Source organism: Trichosurus vulpecula, chromosome 4 (assembly GCF_011100635.1).
Source record: "Trichosurus vulpecula isolate mTriVul1 chromosome 4, mTriVul1.pri, whole genome shotgun sequence".
NCBI lineage: Eukaryota > Metazoa > Chordata > Mammalia > Diprotodontia > Phalangeridae > Trichosurus > Trichosurus vulpecula.
The window spans coordinates 36,483,902-36,511,456 of record NC_050576.1 but is presented as its reverse complement, the minus strand read 5'-3'; the positions used below and the strand labels follow the sequence as shown (position 1 = coordinate 36,511,456).

The window sequence follows — 27,555 nt, the reverse complement described above, 5'->3', positions numbered from 1 at the left end:
AAACTCAGAATGTCCAAAATGGAATTTATTATTCCACATCTCCCAAATCATATCTGTTCCAAATGTTTTCTATTTCTACTGAGGCCACCACTAAGCTTACAAACTTGAAGGCACCTTTGATTCTTCTCTTTCAATCCCCATATCCAATCTGTTGCTAAGTCTGTTTATTAACTGTTTCCTCCATCTGTATCCTAGATGCAATCTAGCTTCAAACCGACCTGTTAAAATAATCTGGTGACTCTGAAAAATGTAAAAAGTTAAGTATACTGACTATCAAAAATTCCACAAAATTTAACCAATGCAGAAAAGTCACTACTAGATCAACAACGTGGAAAGTGTTTGTCTTTTTACCTAGCAAGAAGGCTATGACAGAGCAGAGAGCAGCACCACTCTAAAAGATAAGCACATCTGCAAGACACCACATCAGGAGAGGATGGAAGACTGCCTTCAGCATCCCCTCCCAAAACTTCAAAAGACAGTTGAGAACAGGTCTTTGAAGAGTTCTCTGTCAGATTAGCCAAGCCTAAGACTATTTCTATATGAAACCAAGAGAACAATAAGCAGTTAGATGAAACAGTCCAGATCTACTTTCATCCTTACAGTCCTCTACTGTTTTTGGTAGTAATAGCAGAACCACCAGATTTGGCCTCAACAACTTAGTGACCAATATACTATGTGAAGAAGTAGCAATGGTATTTGAAAAAGAAGTCTGGAAGAATGACTGTACCTAACCAAATGAATACAAAAGAAACTTATTCTGGAGATAATGGAATTTTTAAAGAATTTAAGGTTCAGTTTTTCAAGATATCTCAGAGAGGTAAAATTCTAATAGAACATTAAAGAGAACTGATCGATACTATTTTCAGGAGGCAACAAAAAAGATACCAGTAACCAGCAACCCATATGCCTGCTTTCTAATATCGACATATATATAGCAGAGGATCCTTGAGAACAACATGAGAAGGAAAAAAGCCAAGTGTTCTCAGATGATTGTCTATGGCAGATCTCATTTTTATGATACCCATAAATCAAGTTACTGGGTACAAACGAAGAGAAAACATCTGCTGAACAAATGAATATTTAAACCTGTACATCTACAGAAAACTTTAGGTATTGCTATATAATCAAACGGACTATATTTTTATCTATGCATGAAGCTTCCTCTTCAAACTCATAATTTTTAAAAGGGTCAGCATAATTTTTAAAAGGGTCCTTCCTCAGTCTCCCAAACAAAAGAGACATAATCTCAGAAGTTGTCTTCATATTGTTGCCCCCATTAGACCGTAAGCTCTCTGAGAACAAGGACTGTCTTTTGCCTTTCTTTGTATCTCCAGCTCTTAGTATAATGCCCAACACAGTAGGTGGTTAATGTTTGTTGACTGAGAATGGACTAGATAAATTCTTAAGGTTTTCTTCCATAACCATACTTCTACAACTGATCAGTTAATCAATTATATTTGGCACCACTCTCCAAACAGAACTCAGGAAAGAAGTCACATCTCCAAATTATGATTAAACTTGGCAAAATACATCAGTCTACACCACTCTGCATTATACAAACAGCGTGGCATAGTGCCTCACGCAGAGGGCTGGGTCTTAAGTCAGAGGATACAAGTGTGAGCCCCATTTCTGTCGTGTGGGCACAGGCAAATGTCCCTCGGCCTCTGCTTCCTCCACTGCAAAATGAGGTCGAACTAAGGTGACTTCGCTGTAATCTATATATGATTCTTGCCAAATGATCAGTTACTCCCTACTGCCTCAAGAATAAAAATCCAACAACCTCCACTTGACATCTGAAGCCCTCCCTCATCTGGCCCTGGCCCATCTTTCTACACTTAGTCCATCTGCTCCCTATCATACTCTGTTACAGTCAAGCTGGCCCAACTAGCTATTTCCAAAATTAAACCTTCCCCCCACCCCAAACCTTTGTCCCTGTGTGAGTGGTCCCACTGTGAGGAATGAGCTGGCTCCTTACATTTCTCTTGAAAGCTCCCCTGCATCCTTCAAAGTTCAGTTCAGGGGCAGCCTTGCTAGGCGGCCTTTCATGATTCCCCAACTGTTAGACTTTGTATGTCCCTCCTGTGCCTTGCTTGGGTACCTGCAGTAGTTTCCCAATAAACCACAAGCTCCCTCAGAGCAGGGACAGGTTTGTTTTGGAATCCCTACCGCCGGTCACAGGACCTCACAGGCACTTGGTTGTTGAATCAAGTCTGCCTTGTGCCTGGTGCCCCTAGTGTCCCCTTGATAACACACCATCTATCAAGCTGCTGCAGCAGTGAGAGAGATAAAAATACCTTAACTTGTTTCTCTTTCTTTTTGCGAACATCTTCCCACTCGTTAACAACTCTTCCCCAAAGGATCCAAGAGTCTTCTTCAAGGTGGCTGAGATTGCTAGAAGCAGATGAACTTGATACAAGAGAGGAGCCGCTGTTTCTTCTTGACCCATTTACAGATCTTAAGGACTTACTGTCCGTCTCTAACAGTCTAAAATATAATAAAAAATTACTTTAAAATCTAGTCATATGTCAAGAAGAATGAAGATTAATGACACTTGCCTTATCCAAGTTTCTCAGTACCTAGTTATATACTATATTTTAAAAAAAAAAGCAAATTTCACTGTGATTTTCATTATAAGCCCATTAGCAAGGAGAAACAGCTTCAACACTTTGAAATCAACACAATATGTAAAAATATTTCATTACTATCAATAATACCTCTTTTGAAAAGTTATCATTAAAAATCCAAACTAAAGAAAAGCTCTGTTGGAAAGGTAAATTTGGGTGTGGGGTTTCACAAAGATGACTGAGCACAAGTGCCAATTCTAAAGAAAGCTTTTCCTAACCCCTCCCCCCAAGCTGTCAGTGTTACTTCCCTCTGCAGATGATCTTCAATTTACTACTCCACCTACATGTGGCGTCTTCCAGCAAAATGTAAACAGTACCAGCTCCACCTTCTGTCTTTTCATCCCGGCTTTCAACACAGTAGATGCTTAATAAATGTTTGTCAAATGAACTGAAAAATGGTCAGCATCAGGCTCAGAATCTGGCAAATAGAAGTCTATAATTTCATATGTGTCTAATAGGGGTTAGAAATCTAGGGTAAATATAAACATCAATTAAGTAAAACCTTTTCTCCACAAAGTTTACAAAAATCCGTTTTTAAAAGCCTTTGGTGTTAGGCACAGACATAGGCAGGTGAATTTTATATAAAGGAAAAAATCTTGGTTGCTGCTTCTTTTGGGTCTTTCCTATTTCTCAAAGAATTTCTTTTCCATACCATCCATTTTAGAACATGATGATATTCGTTCCTAGTCTTTAACTCAATATGTCTACTATGTACCTAGCATATTTTTATTGTAAGCCTTCTGAAGGCAAAAACCATGGCACACACAGTAATGACTTACTTTATACAAAGTCAGACTTACAATAAACTCAACCACCCAAATCACATATTCAAATGGCATTGCTGAAAGGGTTTTGTAAGCATCCAGAAAACAGGTGTAACAAAACCTGAGGTCAAACTACTAAAATTTATTAATCACCTATTCATTAATCACCATAGTTCCATGACTACTACACTGCTCTCCCACAGCTTCCCACTTATCAGTGGAGTGGACAGAGGAATGCCTTAGTCAAAAGTCCTGAATTTAAGTACTACATCTGATGCATATCAGCTGTGTGACCATGGGCAAGTAACAACCTCTCAGTACCCTAAGCCAGTGGTCTCCAAATTTTGTTAACCATGTACACTTGTCAGTAAAAAATTGGGGGCACACCCCTCCAATGTATATATTTGTTTACATATAAATTAAATACATATACTAATATACTAATAACTACGTACATTACAAAACTGAAAAAAAAGGGGGGACATTTTTAAGGGATGAACTAAAAGCTATACTAATTTGATCCCAGAGTCAATAGGAAACTTCTTGAGTTTACTGAGTTGGGGAAAGGTATATGGACCATGGAATATTTATTGCCTTGGTAGGGACCTGAGACAGGAAAACCAATTAGAAGGCAACTATCATGGTCTACATGAGAGAAGTGAAGAGTGAAGATGGTTGTTTGAGAAGAAGACTCCCCCATATCTGCTCCAGCAAAGCCCTGGAGTTTCCACAAGCCCAAACGGCAATCAAGAAATCGAACGAGAAACTCAAGTAACTGCTATCTGCAGAAATGTCAAAAAATTCAGACTGATGCTGCCAAGTTCTTGGAGGCTGGGACCTTCAAGCCACTAGAGTCAGGACAAGGCAGTATCAGTATCAAGAGTGAAGAGTTTCTCTGAGAAAGCCTCAAGGTGGGGAATTTGGAAGCCAGGGGCAGCAGCAGCAGCAGCAGCAAGAAACAACAGGGAACCACAGCATTCAGACTAGGGCACATTAGGCCCAACCACTCTGAGGCCACTAAGACTGAGACCTCAGAGGAGGCCTTAAAGATGCAGGCCTCTGAATCTCACAGATTCAGAGGAAGAAGTCAGCACAAGAACCCCATGCAAAAGTGTACCAAAGGGGCAGGCCCTGCCTCCAAAACAAAGTTTCAGTTCAGGAACAAAAGCTGGAGAAAGGAAAAAAAAAAAGAAAAAGAAAATACCATCCAGCATGAAAATTTATTGCAAACTGACTCCCTAACAATTTCAAGTAAACACTCAAAGAAAACAAAAGGATTTTTATTCTATATGAATTCCAAGGAGAAATGAAGCAAGGAAAAATTTTAGATGAATAAAACTCTTAAGAAAAGAATTAGGAGAATAAGTAGCTTAGAAGAGAAAGTGGCAAATTTTACCCATGAAATAGAAAATCTAAAACTAGAAAAAGCCAGACAGCAACGAATGACCTCATGAGAAAGCAAGAGGTAACAAAATGAAATAAAAAGAATGAAAAAAATAAAAGAAAATGTAAGATATCGGATGTTAAAAACAGGAAAATAGGTCAAGAAGAAAATCTTAAATTAATCCTTGGATTCCTTGGAACCATATTTAAAAAGAAAGCCTAAACGTTATATTTCAAGAACTAAAAATGAAAGCCGCTTAGACATATCAGAACCAGAGGACAACATAAAGACAGAAATAATCCACCAATCACCTCCTAAAAGGAACTCCAAAAGGAAAATGCATATAAATGCTATGCTCAAAATCCAGAGGCCCCACATCAAAGAATAAATACTGCAGCAAGCATCTAGAAAGTACTTCAAGTACAGTCAGAAACCACAGGCGGTATCAAACAGGACTTGTAAGCATTTCCTAAAAACCATAAAAGATCTTGAAATACAATATTCTAAAAGACAAAAAATGTAAGCTCACAAGGAAGAATAACTTCCCCTGGAAAGCTGAGTATAATAATCCTAAAAGGAAAGAAAAAAATGGACCTTTAGTGGTAGAGAGGACTTTAAAGCTTTTCTGATGAACACCAGAGCTGAGTAGGAAATTTGAAATAAAAACACAGGAGTCAAGAGAACTGTATAAAGGTAAATTTATTTGAGCAACTGGAAGAGGTTACATGACGGTATAATCCTAACATTTTAAAGGAAGGAGAAGAAACAAATTTTCCATGAGAACCTTAATATTTTCAAAGGGCACTAAAGAAATTAATTTTAAGGAAAGAGATTCTGGGAGTGGAGTCAGGAAGACCTCAGTTCAAATCCAGCCTCAGACACTCACTAGCTGTATGACCCTGGCAAATTGCCAAATATCTGCCTGCCTCAATTTACTCATCTGCAAAATGGGAATAATAATAGCATTTACCTAATAGCGTCATTTTGAGAAGCAAATGAGATAATATTTGTAAAGCACTTTGTAAACCTTAGAGAGTTACGTAAATGCTTAAGATTTATTGTTGTCAGTAATACAGAAGAGACTGATAAAGGGGCTTGACTATGCTAATTTATATTACAAGAGTTTGTCCCTCTTTTCTTTCAGTTTTTAATTTGAGAGACAATAGTTGGGGGGTGGAATTATTACTAATGGTAATCACTCCCCTCAAAAAAGTGCCATTTTAATAATTTTTAAATGTACATAAGAAATCAAAAGGAAATTCAGAGCAATGCACAGCCAATGAGGATGGCTTTGAAAGTAATGTGTAGAATTTATTATATACTTTTAAGAAAAAAAACAAATGGCATAAATCTTTCTATGTTCTGCTAGAAAAATTTGGGGGGGGGCAGTATTTAAGTTTACAGAACAAAAAAGAAGAAAGGGAGGTGTATATTTTCTCATCTCTTTTTTGCGTCCAAATTTGGTTTTTATAATGTAATAGAGGTAACAAATAAAAGGAAGGTTTGCTGGTAAGCGGAAGAGAACCAGTGGGAACAGAGCCATCTTAAAAAAGAAGACTAAGGTACAGTAACTGAAAGAATATAATACTGTATTTACAACAGAAGAGGGAAGAAAAAAATCATTACTTGTTAAAAAAAAAATTAGAGACAGAGGAAAATAGAACCCTAATTCTTATAACATCAAATGTGAATGGCTGGAACAACCCAATAAAACAAAAGAGTGACAGACGGGATAAGAAAATAAAACTCTATAATCTATTGCTTACAAGAAATACATTTAAAAAACAAAGACACACAAAAAATAAAACTGAGGGGATGGAAAAAGATTTACTATGCATCGAGTGAATCCAAAAAAAGTAGGAAGTGCAATCATGCTATCCGACAAAGCAAAAACAAACATTCAAAAAATAAAAAGAGATAAATAAGGAAACTACACTATGCTGAAAGGAACCACAGGCAAAGAAAATATTAATTTTTTTAAAAGTATATGTTCCAAATGCCTCAGTATCTAAATTCATAAAGGAAACATCATCTGAACTACAAGAAGACAAAAAGAATCATACAATAGCGACGGGAGAATTCACTGACTCTCTCAGTTACTTGCCCAGGGTCATACCACTAGTAAGTGTCTGAGGTCAGAACTGAACTAAGGTCTTGTTGACTCCAGGTCCAGGGCTCTCTCCCCAACTGCCTAATAATAGCGTGAATATTCACAGACTGGAGAGTTCGGAAGGAGCAGGCCCTGATGGATCCTTTCCAACCACCCCTCCTTCAGCCCCCAGGGAGCCCTTTCCCTCAAATTGTCCTGCCCATGCCCTCTCCTAACTTGCCACTGATGCCCCTCCCTCAAGGGAACCCAGAGACTCGTAGGACCACCCCCTTTCCCTTCCTCTCTCCAACTCCCTACAGGAGGACCACTGGCCATTACCATCTACCCTGACAACACCCCTAAGGATGAAAGGCCTTTTTATACTTCCTACAGCTAAATCTTCCTTTATTATGTTGTCTTCTCCAATTGGGAGATAAGCTCTCCTTGAAAGCAAGAATTCTTACTTTAAAAAGAAAGTTTTAATCGACATCTTTGGTTTCATAGCTGTCTCAATTTTCCATTTCTATCTCCAGAACTTGGCATAGTATGTGACGCATTAGCACTTTAATAAACAGTTTTCCATTTATTCATTGCTTCATTCATTCCTGGTGAAGTCCCTCTTAAAAACGTGATTATACAAATTTTCAACCTCAACTTCTAAAAACCTACTTTCCTCCTACCACTTCTGGCAAACATTGAAAGGGCCACACCTTGGGCTTCACCATCTCATAAGAACTATGACACCTTTAAAATTCTGTATTTCAAGATTCTCCTTTCTAAGCACACCTATACTTCCCATTCTGTCTATTCTCTGACCTCTGCATGACTTGGGTCTCTCAAGACATTCTTAATTTTCCTAGTCTATGTCCCTGACTCTGGTTCCATTCCTAGTTCTGACCTCACATTATGTGATTTTAATACTTTAAAATGTTAAACAGTTGGCTCCTTTGATTGCTAACCTTCTAAAGTTGCTCCATCCCTAGGCAATTCTTGGGGTCCTCACTGTTGCTCTTAATGACTCCCAATCTCAATCTGTACTTATTCTCAATTGCTTTGCTTTCACTCAAACCCCCAATACACCCAGATCTTCCATACTCAGAACAGATGACATACCCAAAAACCCAAACAAATCCCAAAACAGATGACTTGGCCTCCCACATCCCAGAGACCAGAGACATCTGATAAGAGCTTCCTCATCCACACATTTGCCATCTTCCCTTCCTCCTTCCTTCTGATAACACTGAAGATTAGGAATTCTAGATTTAATGCTTCCACCTACACCCATAATCCCCTTTACTCCTACTTACCTCTTACAGAGCTTTACTCATGGGATAACTACTTCTCTCTCAGATATCTTCACACCCTCCCTCATGATTTATTCACCCTTCCCATCCACTACAGACAAGCTCAGGTATACCCACTGTTCAAAAGCTACTAAGAGGAGCAGAGGATCAGGAATTTAGACCTGGAAGGGTTCTTAGAAGCCAGTGAGTCCAACTTCTCCCTTTTACAGATCAGCAAACTGAGGCACTGGCACTGTAACAACGTGACTAGCAACTGCTGTGGAAATGTAAGACCAACAACACCAGCACACAGGAGGGCAGCTAGCTGCAGAATCTTTGATCCGCTTTTCTAAGGAAAGCAACTTTAAGGGGTTTACAATCTCACTTTAATTACAAATACATATGTCATTCACTTAGTTCAGGGGTAAAAGTCAGCACCCTGAACTTCAGAGAAAACACAAACAGAAATTACAAGCAGAAATAATTTAAACAGAGAATATAACACAAATCAGCAGACAGGGCTTCTGTCTGTCCATAGCAGTACATACATAGTTACTAGAGAGGGAAGCACCAACATCTGGGTTTTCAAAGCTGGGTGGCTCCTTAGCAGCGACCTAGAGCCTCGTCTGGTCAAATCACATGAACACCCTTCCAGTGAGTGAGCCCCTAAAACAAAATGCTAACATCACAGTATATATACACTTCTTCAGGGCCAGCCCACGGAGGGCATCACAACCATGTGACTCAAACTCATGTGACTTAGGCTTTCTTGTGACTTAAGCAGGTCATCAAAGACTCCTGATTAATCAAAGACTCTTGATTCAAACAAAGGCAAGTCTCAATCAAAGGTACTTGATTACTTTTGTGCTGAGAAGAACTAGAACTCCAAAGAAAAAAGAGCAAAACAAAAAGTCCCACTTTGCTTGCCATTACAGGCAGAGAAAGGCTAAGTGAGCTGTCTAGGTTCTCACTAAATATCTAAATCAGTACTTGATCTCGGGTCTCCCTGACTGCACACCCAGCACTCTAAGCAGCAAGACAACTCAGCACACACAGCGCTAGGCCTAGAGGCAAGGGGACCCCAGGCCAAATGGGGCCTGACACTCTCCAGTTCTGTGACCCTGGGCCCCTCACTTCATCTTCTGCCTCAGCTGCCTCACCTGTAAAATGGGGATAACAGCACCTCCTTCCTAGGGTTGTTGTGAGCATCAAACGGAAAATATTTACAAAACACTTAGCACATTCTGTGGCACACAGTTGGTACTACTGTTCCCTTCCCTTCTCCTCTTTCCAATTCACTACTATTTCCCTTTATCCAAAGTTCTTCTAAAATTATCTAAGCCTCACTGACCACTCTCTTTAAACTCCATAATCACTATTCTACTTAAACTTCCTCCAGGCTCATGATAACCTTTTTTTAAGTCTTCACCCTCCTAAACAGCTTGGAAGCATTGAGCGCTGCAGTCCCTTCTTCCTTCTGAGACATGACACACACTTCGTTTCCATCTCTCTGAAAGCTCCTTCTTCCATGAGGTCCTTAGGCAGTTCTCATCCCCACAGAAAAACAATCCTCCTCTCACCACCCCGAGGCCCCACCCCTCCTTGTTCCCATTCTCCATGGTTGCTCACACCAACCCTGTTTCCTGAGTCTGATAAAACAGGATCCTGGATTGAGAACAGGAAGGGACCTTAAAGGTAAGAAAAACTAACCCCCTTCTTTTATGAATAAGGAAACTGAGGCCTAGAAAGATTCTTCCCGGGCCACAAAATTGATAAACATCTAAGGGATAAACTCTGGATCTTTCCAATTCTACCCTGACCATCTGCAAGCTGTGACCTCAGGATCCTGCCCCTCCAAATCTCCCACAATCCCTGCTGGCCAGGCACGGCCACTTGCCATTGTTCCTGCTCCATCTTCAGCTCCCCCCCAGTTTTAGCTCCACTCAAGGACCCTCACTCCAGAATACCTCCTGTGGTATGGAGGAAAGACGGAAGGAAAAAGAGAGAAAGGAAAAAAATTAAAGAATAGCCTCCAATTGCAAAAGAAGTACCGAGGCCTGTGTGGTTAGGAAGACAACCCCCTCTCTGAATCAGCTTCTCATAATATTTAGCTTCCTTCAAATCTCAGTTCATGTATCATCACCTCTCCTGACCCACTTCAATTTTAAGTATTCTCTCCCTCCTCAAAAGACACTCTCTTTTTTTACAAATGGTATTCCCCAGCATTATTCAACTGCAACCACCTTCTCCAAAGTTACCAAGGATTTCTCAGTGGCCAAATCCAATAGCCTTTTCTCAGGCCTCATCCTTCTTGACCTCTCTGTAGCCTTGGACACTGTCAATCACCCTCTTCTTGACATTCTCTTCTCTCTAGGTTTTTATGACACTGCTCTCTCCTGGTTCTCCTCCTACCTGTCTGACACGTCTGACAACTTTTTCTCAGTCTCCTCCCCTGGATCTCCATCCAGACTCTGCTAAAGGTAAGTACCCCCAGGGTTCTGTCCTTGGCCCTTCAGTCTTTTCTCTCAATACTATCTCACTTGAGAATCTCATCTGCTCTTTCAGATTCAATTATCATCTCTTTGTAGATGACTCTCAGATCTACACTCACCTCTCCCCCAAACTCCAGCCGAGGAGACCTCCTGGTATCTCCAGCGCCTAATGGGCATCTTAAGCTGAAGGTACCCTAGACAGTTTAAAGTCAAGATGTCCAAAACTAAACACATTATCTTTCTCTCTACCTCCTTCCTTTTCCTAATATCCCTCTTATTGTTGAAGGAACCATTCTCCTTCCTAGTCACCCAGGTTCACAACATAGATAACATACTTAATTCCGCATGATCTCTTACTCCCCATATCAAATCTACTGCCAAGTCAAGTCAATCTACCTTAGCAACATCTCTCATACTCACCCTCCTCTCTTCTCTGACACTGCCACCATCCTGGGGCAAGCCCTCATCACCTCAGGCTTACACTACTGCAAATAACAATAAGCAATTATGTATGTAATATCGTACTTTTCAAAACAGATGTCCCCAACTCACTTACTAAACTGAGGAGAAATAATAGGTCAAGAAAATCAAACTGATACAAGAAATCTCCACAGGTAGGGTGAGGGGAGAGGGCAAGGAATGTTGATTCTGTGGGCAGAAACTGTTGGGGGTAGAAACAAAAAAAAAAAAAGGCAAACAAAAAACCTGCTTTTATAATAAGGGCATTTGGCTCCAGAAGCAAAAAAGAGAAAGACTAATTAAATAATGATATGGGAAGAATTCGGGAAAGACATTGGTACTGAAAGGAGGAAATAAACCTGCTTTCCCAAAGATCAAAGAAAAAGAAAGTCCTGGCTTGTCATTGTACTTCCCACTAGTAGCACACCCCTCCTCACCTGTAATTTACTACCAGATTTTCAATATATCCTAATCTTCTTAGAATTTTGCCTACAGAATACACTGGAACTGAATAAAGGCCAGAGAAGATTCCCCATGAATAAATGTGATATAATCATTAGTATGTTAACCATAAAACATCTACTCTAGCTGTTCTAAGACCTTTCTTGGTCAGTTCTTATACCATGACCTCTACCCAAGTAAGATGTAAAGATGCCTTTACTTGCATGCTAAAAGAGATTTTACAATTACATGTATTCAGAGTGACTGAGATTTCTGAGGCTACCATGATTCAAATAATTAATTCCATCTCTATATGACATCAATCCAGTTTCAAAGATTTCTCAAATAAATAGAAAATGGTCCTGGAATCTTATTCTTCATATGAAAATCCAAAAAAACACTGAAATAAATTTATCTAGTTTAAAGTAGAATAGAACCTTTTTCAGAATTTATTAGTTTCAAAGATGAACCAGTGCATTTTTCCAGTCAACCACCCCCAAACATACTAAAAAACAAAGTTGAACTTTGTGATAGCCTTTATAGGAAGTACACATTATTGCAACACAAGACACTTTTAAACTACATAAAGGGAAATAATTTAAAGATTTAATTTGTAATAGTTCCTCTTTAATTATATAGCAGTATTAAAGCAGAAACCTACCTGTTCAAATTCATACCCTTGCAGAATAAGTATCTTCAAGAAAGAGAAAACCACACTGAACAACGGGGGAAAAAAGGTCCCTTTTCCACTTTCATTTATCTTCAACTCTATTGATTATGTGCTCTCAAACAGATCTTTGGTACTTTGAACTAAACCATTCCTCAGCAGAACATAGGGGGATTTTGCATGGCAAATTCTCAAATTTTGGTCATCTCTGTAATAAAATCACTTAAAGACAAAGTACTGATTTCCTTAAAGCATCTGAAAATTTTAAAGTATTGATTTGCTAAATTTTGCTGAGACATTATATTACGAATACAAACGATCCATTGCCTGTGCTTTTACATTCTCAACACAAAAATAATTCTGGCACTTTGAAGAGAATTAGAGAGAGAACTACTCACACAGGACATAGATATTTGATAAATATTATTCTAGAACAAAAGTAGGCTCAGAACTTTGAGAGACAGTAGAATATAATGGAAAGAGCACTAGATTGTCAGCAAAAAGTCCTGGGGTTGAAGCCCAGCTCTACTACTTAACTACCAACCAGTATGAACAAAGGACCAGTAATCCTATACTCCCCAGTGGTGGTCTGCATGTTGTACGTGACTTAAGATTTGAAGGCCATTGTAGGAGTCACATGATCAGATGAGGCATTCCATTCTAACCCGCTCTTTCTACTGTTCCTTCAAGGAAGTCTGATGCTATAATTAACAAGCTTTCCTCCACTTTAGACCTTTTCCTTTCATGCTAGTTTCATTTTCTGGCTCTCAGCAGGATACTCTTTTCCCCCCAAGATGCTACTGCATCACTGACATTCCTTTCTAATATCGGGAACACTTTCTCTTGTACCCCTCAATTCGCTGGTATTGGAAGTGGAGTCAATTTAGCTTGCACCCCAATATCACTACTACCTCTTACACCATCACTCCTATTCTGAGTTTCATGCTATACAAATTTATCAGTCATTTCAGATTCTGGCAACCATTACTACTGATACCCAGGATACTCTCCCAGATCTCTCAATGAGTTCATAATCTCCATATCTACCCCAACTCTGCCCTCCCACTAGGGGACTTCATCATTTATGTTGATTTAACCTTTAATATCCTTACCTCCTAGTTCTTGAATCAACTCACCTCTCATGACCTTCACCATGATCTACTCCTCACTCCTAATATCTGCCCCAGAGGCAGTATGTCTTAGGGGAATAGGCACTGGACCTAGGAATTAGAATGACCTGGGTTCAAATCCTCTCTTAGACATTTACTAGTTGTAAGACCTGAGGTAACTCACTTAACCTCTCTTTGCCTCAATTTCCTTATAGTTAAAATGGTCTTTAAAAAAAGACCAGGTCTGGATTCAACAGCCTCTGAAGATCTTTCTGGCTCCAAATCTGTGATGCTGTGAAACAAGTGTTTCACTCTCAAGATAAAGAACTCTGAAATTCCTTTATCTGCTAACAGTCTTCTATTAATCACTCTCTCCCTATGTTCTACTCCACCTAAACCTATTCTTCATCCTCATCATGACCCCTCTTCCCTAGGCTCTCACCTCTGCTGTGGCTACACTCTCCTCCCTTCCCAATTTCATCCCCTTAATAGACCAGTTCAACTATATACTCTCCTCTACTTTCAAATCCTTTGTTCTTTATCCTACTGCTTCTCAATCCTTGCCAAACCCCAACCTTGGATGCCCCCTACTCTATGCCTATTCACATACTGCTGAACAGAGACGGAGGAAGTCATCCAACCATGGTAACTGAGGTGATTATGTCTCCATAATTGAATCTTTGTCTAACCCTCTACAATGGCTACTTCAAACTCTTTCCTTCTCTGGATTCCCACAGCACTTGTTCTATTCTTTCTGCTGAGGTACATACTTCATGTTGCGCTGAAAAAAGAGAGCTTATTTGCCAAGTGCTCTCTTCTCTCCTCCTCCTCATCTGACATTCTTGCTCCTGATCTAACAGTGTGACATCATCCCTCAATATTTCTTCTTTTACTCCAGTCTGGCAAAGAACTGGCCTCTCTCCTTGCCAAGGCCAACTCTATCCATGTCCCATTGATCCCAACCCCTCATACCATCTCCAGGGCACTGCTTGACTACCATTCCCCACATACATTCATATTCAACTTTATTCTCTCTCTCTCTCTCTCTCTCTCTCCCACCCCATCTTTCTCATCTATGTCTTCAATCTTAACCTATCTATTGGTTCCTTCTCTGCTAGATACAAGATATACCGAAACCTCCCCATCACTCAAAACAAAACAACTTATTAGATACTTAAATGGATCTCTGATCTCATCAATTCAGGAGTTTCCTCCAATGACAGATTAATATACATCCATGCCTATGCAACTATCATCCATCTTTACTCTTAAGTTTGCCAAAGGGAATCTGCTCAACCTGCTGGAGTTCTTTTTCAATTCCAACCCACATTATGAGGGTTCCAGTGGAGAAATCTGGTCATCCATTGGTCATTCTGTGTTCTTGCCACATGGCAAGCCCATCTTCTGTTCCTTCATAACATCTTTTACTCCTACTGTTCTTTGCAGTTCCCTACTGGTCATATGTTGCAGCCTGCTCAAATCTACCATTCTAGTGCCTTCTGTGGGATACTCATCTTGCGTCTTGGGAGGCAGTAGTGTGCCATACAGTAACACTGGCAAAATGTTTATATTTAAAAGATGAGATTCCTTGATTAGGGAACAGCTAAACAAATTGTAGTATATGAATATAATGGAATTATACTATTAGTAGATATATATATATGCATATATATGTGTATGTGTACATATATATACATATATATGTACTATAATGATATATATTATACTATTAAAAATATGGTAAATATAAAGAAGCATGAAAAGCCTAACAAACCCGGACTTCAGTAGCTTTGTTACATGGGATGGCTCTATGGGAAGATGCAGGTGAAGGGATACAGAGGGAAATTTAGATGTAAAAACAAAAGAAATTTCAAAAATTTACTTTTTTTGGAAAGATGGTTGTTTGCATTAATAGGAAGGTTGGGGATCAGTGAAAGAGCTCTGTAATTTCCAAATCCAGCCCACTCTCCTCCTCCTTTTCAACTCTGGGTCCAGCTCCCTGTTCATCTGTAACATCTGTCCCAGATACATATACTGCTGGACAAATACTGGGAAATGGACATTCTTAATCCACTCGGCCTTTCCTGAGAGGACAGACAAGTCAAACTTCTTAGAGTGATTACAAATCTCTTCCAGGAGCCTCTGCAATATTTTAGGGATTGACATAGACAATATTATGTCATCCACAAACAGGAATCTGTCCTGGACCTAAACGCTGTGCTGGATCTCACACATCTCTTTGTTTTATATCAGAGGGTCACTTCTGTTGCTATAGCTTCCAAAGAATCCAATGACTTTTCGTGACCAACAAACAATGAAATAGTCTCATATGTTCCAATTCTGAGGTGGTAGAAACGTGATCCATTGTTGGATACTGCTTGTGAAAACCCACTGGCTCCAATACCCCTATCAAGGAGTCCATTAATTCATGTACATATAGATGATTTTGGATAGATGGGAAAGCAAGCATATAGGTCAGTAGTCACTGATGCTCTCTTGGTCCCTTATCTTCAATATAAATAAGGTTCAAGATTTTTTTAAAAAATTGATATCTTCCCTTTCATTCCATACCAAGAACATTGGTTCCTCAATGCTCTCACAACTGTGTTGCTTCCAGCAAAACTGTGTACTCTGCTACTTTTTCAGGGTTTGCTCTCCTTAGGGCAATATCTACCTACTCTGTAAGCACCTAAGGGACTATGAAATTAGGGTCCAGGTGTCCCATGAACCTTGATGGAGGTATTCTTAGCAGTCATTATTAGAAATGTTAGTGAGGGCAACAAGAATGAATGAATTCTTCTAAAAGTTAGTCTAATGCCACTAAGCTCACATTACAATTTAAAGAGAAATACATTCATCTTTTAATTTTTAAAAATTTGAACATTTGCACATACCTTCCTAATGGAAAGTAATTCTGAAACCAAATAAAGAGTATGCTTGTTAAGCTTCAGTATTATATACTCTTACGGTACAACGGTATTAAGTACCAGTCTTCACTGAATAGAAGTGCAGTGGGCAGAGATGGGAATGGCTCCCTGTTCTCTTTCCCTTTGGAGCTGGTAACCTGGACAGCAGTTGGCTCCAACAGTTCTGACCAGCAGCACAAGGAGATATGAGGGTAGGATGTGAAGAAGCCACATGTGACTCCCAGGGGAAGTAACTGGCTTTACACGTATAACTGAAAATTTCATTCTTGCATAAGAGGAAGAAACAATGTTTCTTTCCTGCATAAACCTGCAGAGATTTCTTTCTCCAACCTCTAAGTCAGAGCTCAAATTATATCGTGTTAGAACCTTCAGCTAGTTTCAAAGGACACCATCCAGCAGTTCTAACTCATGGGTTTAAATAACCCACTTACTCAATTCAAACACATACACAAGAAAGTACTGTATTTTTTAAAAACATGTACTAAACTTGAAAATGATACACATCATCCCAAACTGTCTAGAACAAGATAAAGATTTTCTCATTATCTGATCCAGATCTTTTATAAGTTTTGGCCAAACATCAATAGCTTTAATAACAAGACCAGAGACTACAAACAACGAATAGTAGTTTTCTTTATATGATATATTAAAAATGACATTTCAGTTAATTACTGATTCCACTTAAGAGAGGTATTAAACACTGGTAATGAGCCCTTTCCAGTGAACCTCACACTCTACGATGAAAACAAAGGACCTAACAGGATTTCTTGCTCTTTCAAAGATATAAGATGACAAACCAATCCCACTCACCTATTCTGTTCTTCCAGTTTAGCCAGGAGTTCTAAGTCGTCTGGACTCAGTTGTGATGGGGAAGATGGTGAAACAGCTGGTGTGGACAGCGTGGTAGAGGAGGACGCCGTATGTGAAGAAGCAGATGGACTCGCCACCTGACTGGCCATCTGACTGACTGTCTGCGAGACAGTGTTCTTCACCCATGTGAGAGTAGAACTCAGCTTTCCTGCAACCTTGTCTGTCGCCACCTGTGGACCAAACAGACAGATAGATTTCTACACACACACACACACGCATATATATATATATATATATAGATATAGATATAGATATAGATATAGATATAGATAGATAGATAGATAGATAGATAGATACATAAACAGTTGTCATAAAAATGTCCATTCTGCTGTATTTTTACAAGGATAGAATGTCTCTAAGAGTTTTTCCTATACCATCACTGAAAGCAGGTTTTTTTTCTCGATAAAGATAACATAGGTAGAATGATGCTCTGACAGATGCCTTTAAAACATCTAGCTTTATATTTAAAAAAAACTAGAAGTCACATTTTAAAAGGAATAACAAGCAACAGAAAAGGAGAACAATCCTGATTGTCAAGATATGTTAGATGGTATCTGAATAAAAGAACTGGCAGTGTTAAACAGCGGAAAATACAAGACTTATTAGGGATACAATAGCTAACTTCAAACATCTAAAATGCTATCACAAAGACTTATTTTGTAATAATAACAACTAGCATTTAAAGAGTATTCTGAGGTTTCTAAAGCACCATACAACTATAACCTCATCTGAACCTCACAGCAACCTTAGGAGGGAGGGGCTACTGGTACTCTCATTTTACACGTGAGGAAAAGTATGTGTGAGAAAGGGTCAGTGACTACAGCTAGGGAGTGTCTAAGGGTAAATCTGACTCTAATTTTTATAGTTACAAAGAGCAGAACTTGGCCCATTGAGTTCAAAGAAGACACATCCCTGTTCAACATGGGAAAGGATTTTCTAACAAATAAAATTGCCCAAAAGTTAGCTGGGCCACCTCCCCATCAATGAAAGAGATGCAGGAGAAAGTGGACAATTCTCTTTCGGAGAATTTATAAAGAGGGGCTATGTACATTAGGTAGGCTGGTAGACTACATGATCTCAAAGGCCCCTTCCAGAAATCCAAAATTCCATGTCTAAGTCCTAGAAGATAGAACACATTCATCTTGAATTATTGATATAAATGCTGTTGGATGGGAAAGCTTGCATATCAAGTAAGCATTCAAAGGTCAGGGTCCATTTAGTAATCAATTAACAAAAGATGTCCTTTTGTTATCTCTGTACATTTACATAAACTCATCTACGTTTACACATGTCTATATGAGCTGTGACTTTGGTTATACAGCCAATTATTAAAAGGCTGATGTATTTCATATGTACGAAATATAGTCCTCATGCTGTGCACACTTCTTAGCACCATCCACCCACCTTCAGCACATGTACTCACAGCTAAGAGAGAGCGAGCACGCGCACACACACACACACACCCCCTCAATAAGACGGCTGGGCAACTGGTCTTTAAAATGGGGGAAGCGGTAAACCCTTCCCCCCACCCCCCACCCAACACACACACACTCTTACATTAGCCACAGACTGAAGTGCCTGGGCTGCTTTAGGAGATTAAAAATCCTCCAGGAGGGAGCAAGGGCAACTAGTGAATTACCTATCAGCTCTTTTTAGACTGGTAACACACACACAACCAGAGAACCCTGAAAAAAGCCAGCACTCTCCATTTTCTCCCCCAAAACCCCTGACTTATAAAGGGTAAATAGAGCGCGCCATTCAACATTTATTAATTGCTTCCCTGTGGCAGAACCTACAGGGGCTGTCTTACCATTCTTTGCATCCCTGGCATTTAGCCCAGCGCACATAGTAGGTGCTTAATAAATGTTTACTGACTGACTTACTAAATGCAGGGGAAAGCAAAAAAGGCAGAAGCAGTTCCTGCCTTCAAAGAGCTTCTAATAGGGGAAACAACATATAAATAAACCAGAGGCCATACACCGAGTAGATGGCAGGTAATCTTAAAGGGGAAGGCTGGGGCAAATGGAAAAAGTCAACTGTAAAAAGGCAGCCTTTGAGCTGAGTTTTGAAGGAAGCATTCAGGCCCTAATGCTTCATACTCTTTTTTATACAACATACGTATGCCAATTTGTCCCCAAATTCACCATGCCCAGCACTCTGCTCAAGCCTCTTGTTCACTGCTAAATGTTAACTACCGCTGATAGAGGGTGCCAGGAGAAGTGTTATCTAGCCCCCACATCAAGCTCCCTTGTAGATATGAATCCTTAAAGTAGATCTAGGATGAAAGCAAAAGTTTTTTTTTAAATCTCTATATTTACAAAATGAGAAAAAACTTAAGGCTTGGGATGACACGCATAGATAGCTTTGAATATGGAAGGATAGTGTGTATCTGAGGTCCCTGAGACTCCCAGGATCAGAGACAAGGAGGAAACATCACATGGAATAACAAAGATTCCCTATGGAGACAGACAGATATTTAGATGTATGAATGGATGGATGGATGGAAAACACAAGTTGTACAGAAAAATATACAGTAATCAATCAGTGCCTTGCTTACTAGACCTTGAGAGGAAGGGGAAAGAACTCAGAGGTTGTTGGTTTTGGTCCTTCATTTTCAAAGACAACCAATGACATCACGGGGTGACATCTTGACCTGCATGTGAATGGACTAACAAGCAGTAATTATTAAGGAAGCTTCTATCAATTATGGAGAGAAGCTCCATTAGGTAGTGATTCACTCTTCTCAGGTCACATGATTTCAAATGTAGTCAATAATGAGTCATGCAAATTTCTGAACGCATTTCCAGTGCAACTAATATCTGCTTTATGTAAACAAACAAAAGTCCAGCATACCCCTTTAACATAAGACAACTTTTAATATAAAGCAAATGACTTCCATTTAACCATGGTTTGGATACTCAGTTACAATTCTGATGTCCCTTCAAGCTTGTTAAAATGCGATTCAGACTACATATGGAATAAATGAAGTCAAGAATAACCCATCTTTATACTGTAGTTTCTCCTAAGTGAATCTGGAACATTTAGCTGCTTTCATCAGTAAGGTACCTTAACACCTAAAATCTCAGGAGGGTAAAAAGGCTGAATTACAAATCACTTTTATGTACTCTAGTGCTGGTTTTTCCTCTAACTCCTTTCCCTATTCCTAACTTCCTTTTCACATTCCTCCTTCAACTCTTACAATGATGATGTGAAGACAGCTCCCAAGATGTCTACCTTACTCGGTGATACCACATAAAAAAGACATTAAGGAAATTGTAAAAAGGTCATTTTTTAGTCAACACAAAAAAGCCAATGTAATAGTAATCACTGTCATTTGAATATGAAAATAGGATTTAAATGTGAGCAAACCCTAGCTGTTTAAAAAAAAAAAAGGATTTTGGGAAGACACTAGAGTCATTAAAAAAACAGCTACTTAACAAAAGTTTAAATCAACAAATCCCTAAAACTCCGAGGATGGGCCATCGCTGTGGGGACTGGTGGTGATTCCCACAGAAAGCACTGAACCACAGTAGAGAGTGCTAACACACTCAGTTGCCCTGAGTACTTAGGGAGTGGTGGGCAGTTCTAGCTCAATGTCTTCAACTTTCAAAGTCTACTAGGGCTTGATATGTCAAGAACCACACCCCAAGCACAGCCCTAGTACCATGTGAACAATATTTAGTCCTCTTCCCCTAGTCAAATCAAAAAGCATTTATTAAACACTTACTATGTGGCAGGCATTGAGCTAAGGACTGGGAATACACATACAAACAAAAATGTAAGCTCCTGCCCTCCAGGAGCTCCCAGTCTAATGGGGGGGGGGGGGTGTGGAGACAACCCCTAGGGAAGCTTTCAGCTGCACATCAGATGGAAAGGTCCCTAGGTCCTTGGGGTGCAGCGGTCCAGCAGACAGTCAGGCCTCTCCTTAGTGTCATTTCTATTGATAAAATAATCAGTTTCTGATATTGAGCCACTTGACAGGGCCAAGGACGTTGGTGGCAAGAACTTTCCTTGCCGGGTCCTCAGGCCACGGGGCTACAGGGCCTGCAGGAGCACTTGCCAGGCTGCATCTCCACAGGGGGATGACAGCAGGCAGTGGGCAGGAAGCATAGCTACTCCCAGGGCTCTTGGGCCTCGAGGGGAGATAGTAAAGGTGTGCTGGTGCCTGACCTGCCTGGCCCAAGCTGCCTCCTGTCTCACCTCCTGGGTGCCTGGCTCAGCCAGGCTGGCCCACTAGGAGTGACAGTTGGTTGGCAGTTGGTGAGGATGGCTGGCTCCTTATCCACAGGAGAGGCTCCCATGGATGATAGCTTTGAGGGCTGAGCTGGAAGCGGACTGGCAGTCTGGGGATGCTGCCCTTCCCAGGGGCTCCCCTGCCTTTCTGACTGTTGTTGGCAGTTAGCAGTTGTCTTTGGTGGTGATGAGGAAGGTGGACCCCTTCTCCATAATGATTTCTCCCTTCCATGATGGCTGTAGGGGTTGGGCAGATACTTCAAATACCAAGGAAATTATAAATTGGCATGCTATTATATCAGTTGGTGTTTTGAGCTTGACTACCATGAATCACTTCCTCAGACTTTGATCCTTTCTTAGTAGACGACAGAAAAAAAAAAAAAGAATTTCTGAGCATACATAGAGATAAGGACTACAATATCACCTAAGATAACCATGACAAAGGCCTTCAACTGGGGGGGAGGGGCGGTGCAGTGGGGGAAATGAATGGAGAGGGAGAGAAAAATAGGAGGGGAAAAGAAAGGGGGACAGGGGAAAGAAAAGAGAAGGGAGAGAAGGAAAAGGAGGGGGAGGAAGAGCAGGAGAGACCTATCGTAGACAGCTTTCTCAAAGAGTTTTAGCCACCAGAGAGGAAAGATGAAGGACGACAGATATCAGAGATGGATAGATCAAGTGGTTTTTGAGAATGGGGGAGACAAGAGCATGTTTATCAGCAATGAGGAAGCAGCCAGTGGATGGGGAGCAAATGGAGATTAGTGAAAGTGTAGGGATGACAGAGGGGCCAATCTTCTGGAAAAGAAAGGATAGACAAGGATCACTTGTACATGTAGAGGTTTGCCTTGTCGAGGAGAATGGCCACCTATTTATCTGAGATAGAAGTGACAAAGATAGGTGAAGAAGGAATAGAGATCTGAGATGAGGAGCATGAGAGAAGAGGGAGCTCAGACAGAATAGGCTCCATCTTTAAATGAAACGTGAGGCAAGGTTCTCAACTGGGTGGCTCGGGGAGAGGGGAGGGAGGATGAAAAAGCTGGAAAGCAGAACTCAAGAGAATGTCTGCAAGCTGGGAGCTATAAGTAGCAAAACAAGTGGGTGAGCATGATGGAATGGCTTCTCAGGACATCAGGTGCAGGCAAGGCAACCTCCTATCATCTCAGAAGAATGAATAGTATAAATAACCCAAAGGAAAATGGAAAGATACATGGCAGGCAAAAGGGAATTCTGGCATGTTACCAACAAGAACCTGCATGTTAGAATGGGCATAAAAAGTATTATTAAGGATATGTATGACCAAAAAAGGGAGTCAGACATACAGTAAAAATTAGGGACAACCATGAAGTACTCATTGGAGGGGCAGCACATGACACAGCTGGAGATATACTATGACAGCCCCAAGAAAATGAAATAAGTAGAAGGCAGGAGATCCTCTCAGGAGGATTTACAGTGGTAGGGTAGAACTGCCATCTCCACCACTGGAGGGAGGAGCCATACAGGTGAAATCACAGATTCAAAGCCCCAAAGGGGGCAGCAGGGTCACAGGAATAGGCTTTTATCAGGAAGCAGAGCCCAGCATTTGCTGCCAGCATCATACAAGACTTCATCTCAGCCAAACCTCTTTCCCAGACCATCCATCACCCAGCAAAATTTAAAAAAACAGAGCCAAAGAACAGCCAAAGTTAATTTCTTGCGGTTCTACAAAGGATTTGAAATATATTTGTTTTGTTTATGTTTAAAGCAAAGAATCCATTTAGGTCAATCTGGTGAGGATTCTTTCCAGCTGGAGACCTTGCGTAATTTAAAATACTATTGATTTTTATTCAACTGGGGCCAATGAATATTATAACTGTGTTACACAACAGTAACAGGCTCCAAGTTTCCCTGAATGAGAAATTTTATACTAATGACTGCACATTACCTATAGGATGAATTTGTAAAAAAGTTGCAAAAAAAAAAAGAAATGTGCCTCAAAGTTAGAAACACAACAGACACAGAAAGGCACATAGTATTTCAAGAAGTACCCATGACATCTTGAAGAAGCCTCCCACTTTAAAATGAAGGATTTTTAATTTCACTGTTGTGGCTCATGTATTCATTTCTCTGTACAGGACTCATTTGCTTATTAAAAATAGTTATTTCACCTTTCAAAGAATCATAACTTTAACATGAGCATGGGAAACATCTTGTTGGAAAAGGAAAACAATCTTTTACAAAATCAAATAACTTTTCAAAAGGAGTAAGTAGTAAGCTCCTATACTCTCTGTGCCTTTCAGTCAGCTGCATAAGCGTAAAGCTTTCTGTGGCCCACAAGAAAAAGGTCTTTGCCTGGAATTCTGAGGTGGCCCCTACCCTACTAACCTTCTCTCCTATCGCTCCCTTTCAGAACTTCTCTGCCGCTGACCACGGGCCTGCTTTGTGCCTCTAAGATCTGTTTCGCCCTCTCCCATCTCCTGGCCTTTGCTCAGGCTGGGCCCTAAGCCGCCATTTCCTCTCTCCACCTGTCCTTTCCTACCCATCCCTTACAGTCCAGCTTACAGAGGAAGCATTCCTGATTCACGTCTAACACTCCACCACGGAAGCTGCCCCTCAGACCTCTCAAAGGATTTGCTTTTGCAATTCTCCATATCATGTATTACATGGATACACACTTATGCATACATGACTCTAGTTATCCACGTTTGTGCCTTATTCTCCCACAAGGGCAGTGGTCTAGCTAAACTTTATCTATTCCCTAGAGGATGGAAGAGTGTTCCGAATACAGGAGGCATTTCATAGTTTTAGTGAAAGATGATACAAACAGACTGACAACATTATTTCACATTTTAACTTAATCAACTCTGGGACCAAATTTTTTTAAATATTTTATTCATTTTAAACTTATATAAAGACAAAAAAGATTCGCTATAAACCATGAATTTACATTTTACACTGTTTACTTGTTTTGAAAAATTCTATATTAAGTACTGCTTGTCACTTTAAAAGCCACTCTGCTTTCTCTGCTTCCTTCTACATGTTCTGTTATTCTCTGCTGTGCCTGGGACCAAATTTAAAAGGAGAAAAATGGTTTAGGAGGAAAGAGAAGAAAATATGTTGCCTTTTGATTATGTTACCAAATAGCACACCTTCAAAAGAAGCCTCGTTTCCTACAGTCAGGTATCTGAATATGGTCAAGAAATCACTGTAGAAAATATATTTTGTGTATGGGAGAGTAGATATGTAAAAGATTTCCAAATAGGTGAATCACAAATTCAATATTCTCTGGAACCTCTTTAGCAATCCCATCTTCTAAATTCTTTCAAACATTCAGATATAGAACTATAATGAGGGGGAAGATAACAAATACAAAAGGAACTTTTCTTTAATATCTGCAATAAGTAAAAGATATTCATTGACAAATGGGTTGGGACCCTACAGTTTTACACAAAGGAAGAAATAAAAGAAAAAATTATTTGTAAAAAGGACCTTACATGTATATGGTGTTCTAAAATATCATAAAGTACATTCCTGACCTCAAAGAGCCTACTACAATCAAACTAAATGTAGAGACAGAACATCTATTTATGAAAAGACTGAAGAACAGCTCTGTGAATATGTCAACAGATGCAAATTAATCTTTGCACAATAGAAACATGGTTCAGGAATAAGAAGTAAGAGGCAAATGCTTATAAATGATAAAGAAGTCTCAGCCCTACATAGCATGAATAGTTGTTTTTTTTACAGAATTAGCAGGTTCTAGAATTAAGTACTGAATAATATTTTAACAGAAATGAACAGCTACTTGCAGACTTGAGGTCCACTTCCAATTATTTTTGTTCTTTTAACAAAATTATTTCATAATTTAATGTCTTACAATTTGAGCAGCTAGAGTAATCTAAGAAATGAAGTTATCATTAAAGACAGACAACTACATTCTAACCTTCATTCCAAAAGCTAACACTTTTTTTTCTGTCTTTTAAAAAGAGGGAAAAAATACAAAACTTGTGTTTCCCTGAACACAACACAAACATGTAACCAAGACCCGGTCTTTGTGTCTGACAGAGATCTTTCCAGCAGGCGGAGGTGTGTCCTTGACAGCTTTCATTCCAGGCAAATTGGAACAAGTGATACTTAGATGCTAGTTATAAGTTAAAAAGCAAAACACTCTAGCCAGCTTGGCTGTCAAGTCAACCAGCATTTATTACGTGTCTACTGTGTGCCAGGCACCTTGGTAAGGGCTGGGGATACAACGAAAGGCCAAAAACAAAAAAACAAAACAACAAACGGCCCCTGCTCTCAAAGTCTAAAGCGGACAGGATAAACTGGGGGTAGTCCCCAAAGGAAGGCGCTAAAATTAAGGACTGAGAAAGGCTTCTTAGAAAAAGTGAGACTTGGCTGAAATCTGAAGGAAGCCAGAGAAGATGTGAAGAGCCTTCTAGGGATAGGGGACGGCCTATAAAATGCTCAGTCAGGAGAAGGCTAGAGACATGGGATCAAAGAGTATATGAAGGGGAGAAAGGCATAAAAAGACTGGAAAGGTAGAGACGGTTTAAAAGGTTAAAGCCAAACAAAGGACTTCATACATGACCCATTTAAAAGCAGGGTCTGCCAGGTCTCCATCTCTTTCACGCGCCACTACGCTGCCCTCCTCTGGGCTGGACCAAATGAAATACTGGTAAAGCACTTAGCACGATGCTGGGCATAGAGGAGGAGCTCACAAACTAACACCGTGGAAGCACCCTTTGCCCCGGGACTCCTTCCTTTGGCTAGAACATGGAAGGCACCTGGACGGTGCAGTGGACAGGGTTTGGGCCTGGAGTCAGAAAGACTCCTCTTCCCAAGTTCAAATTCGGCTTCAGGCACTTACTAGCTGTATGACCCTAGGTAAGTCACTTTACCTTGTTTGCCTCCATTTCCTCATCTGTAAAACAAGCTCTTTAAAGAAATGGCAAACCACTCCAGTATATTTGCCAAGGAAAACCCCAAACAATGAAAAAGGCTCCTCACAGAGCTCCCTTTACGAAGAGCAGCCTTCCCTCTCCTCTGGACTTCTGCATCATGCCCCGGGGCCTAATAAATGCTTGTTGACCAAATGACAGACTGACAGGAAGCCAGTGGAGTGTATACAATAGGGGGGTGATATGGCACCTCTCCACTTTAGGAAGACTAATGTGAAATGCTGCATAAACTTTCAGGTGAGGTCACTGTATTATTATTATCATCAATAATAACATTTACACGGCATCTACTAAACACCAGGCCAATGGGATAGGCACTCTTCTCATCTGATCCCCACAACAATCCTGAGGGGTAAGTCCCATTATTATCTCCATTTTACAGATGAGGAAGCTGAGGCAAACAGGTTAAATGACTTGCCCAGGGTCACACAGCCAGAACGTATCAGGCTGGATTTGAACTTAGGTCTTCCTGACTCCAGACCCAGCACTCTATACACTGAGCTGCCTAGTTGCTTCTATTTCTCAATCTTGTTCTGCCTTCTCTATGAATTTACTCCTGCCACCTCCCAAGCCTAGAAGGGACCCTGGGCCCCATGATACCTTGCTGAAATCATTCATTTCCTTCAAAGTCTTCCTTCCTAGGAACTGACATTCTAATTATCATGGTTATTTCTCTATGCGTCTTATCTCCCCCACTAAGCCATAAGCCACTGAAGAGCTGGAAATGTACCTTATTCCATCTCTGCATCCTCAAAGCACAGCACAGGGCTCCATCCAAAGGAGACATAATCATTTCTTTATATTTTCTGTAACGACAATGGGGGCCTTAGGCCCAGCTGCAGGGCAATATCTGTAAAACTGTTCCAAAGAAGGACTGGATGGTGCCATGTCATATAGCAAGACTGCTTAGGATCAGTAGGAAATACTTCCTAGAATAAGCATTACATCAGCTCTGGTTTCAATCTTTTAACCTTTCAGAAATGCTTCAACTGCCCAGACCTCCCTACATAAAGGACTTCCTGAAAGACTTTTTTAAAGTGAGAAAAACAAACAAGGACTCAGGTGATAAATTTAACACTTTAAGAAAGTTCTTTATATAACAAGGTTCCAGTCTACTTACATTAAGTATAAACAACGTTATAAATGTATTCTGTTAAGTGGCAAGCAAAGAGTTATGGCAGATACTCTCAAGCAGGGAGGGGTCAATAAAAATGTCTTTCCCACTTTCATTCAATTATCATCAAAATTTCCGTTTTTCCATGAAGCTTCACCTTGACTAATG

At 40.1% G+C, this 27,555-nt stretch overlaps 1 protein-coding gene across 6 annotated transcripts in view; it reads right to left on the bottom strand.

Moving 5' to 3' along the window:
* Positions 1 to 27,555, bottom strand: part of EVI5 (ecotropic viral integration site 5) — a 204,482-nt gene that overhangs the window by 127,372 nt on the left and 49,555 nt on the right. For 5 of the 6 annotated variants that reach the window (XM_036754609.1, XM_036754608.1, XM_036754604.1 and 2 more), the window contains 2 exons: positions 17,050 to 17,279; positions 2,295 to 2,484 (listed from right to left, as the gene is read on the bottom strand). In XM_036754609.1, coding sequence (XP_036610504.1) covers positions 2,295 to 2,484; positions 17,050 to 17,198 — 339 coding nt within the window. In that variant the 5' untranslated portion in view covers positions 17,199 to 17,279. Of the gene's footprint in view, positions 1 to 2,294; positions 2,485 to 12,197; positions 12,287 to 17,049; positions 17,280 to 27,555 lie in introns of those variants that run through there. The other variant, XM_036754606.1, reaches the window with a different exon arrangement.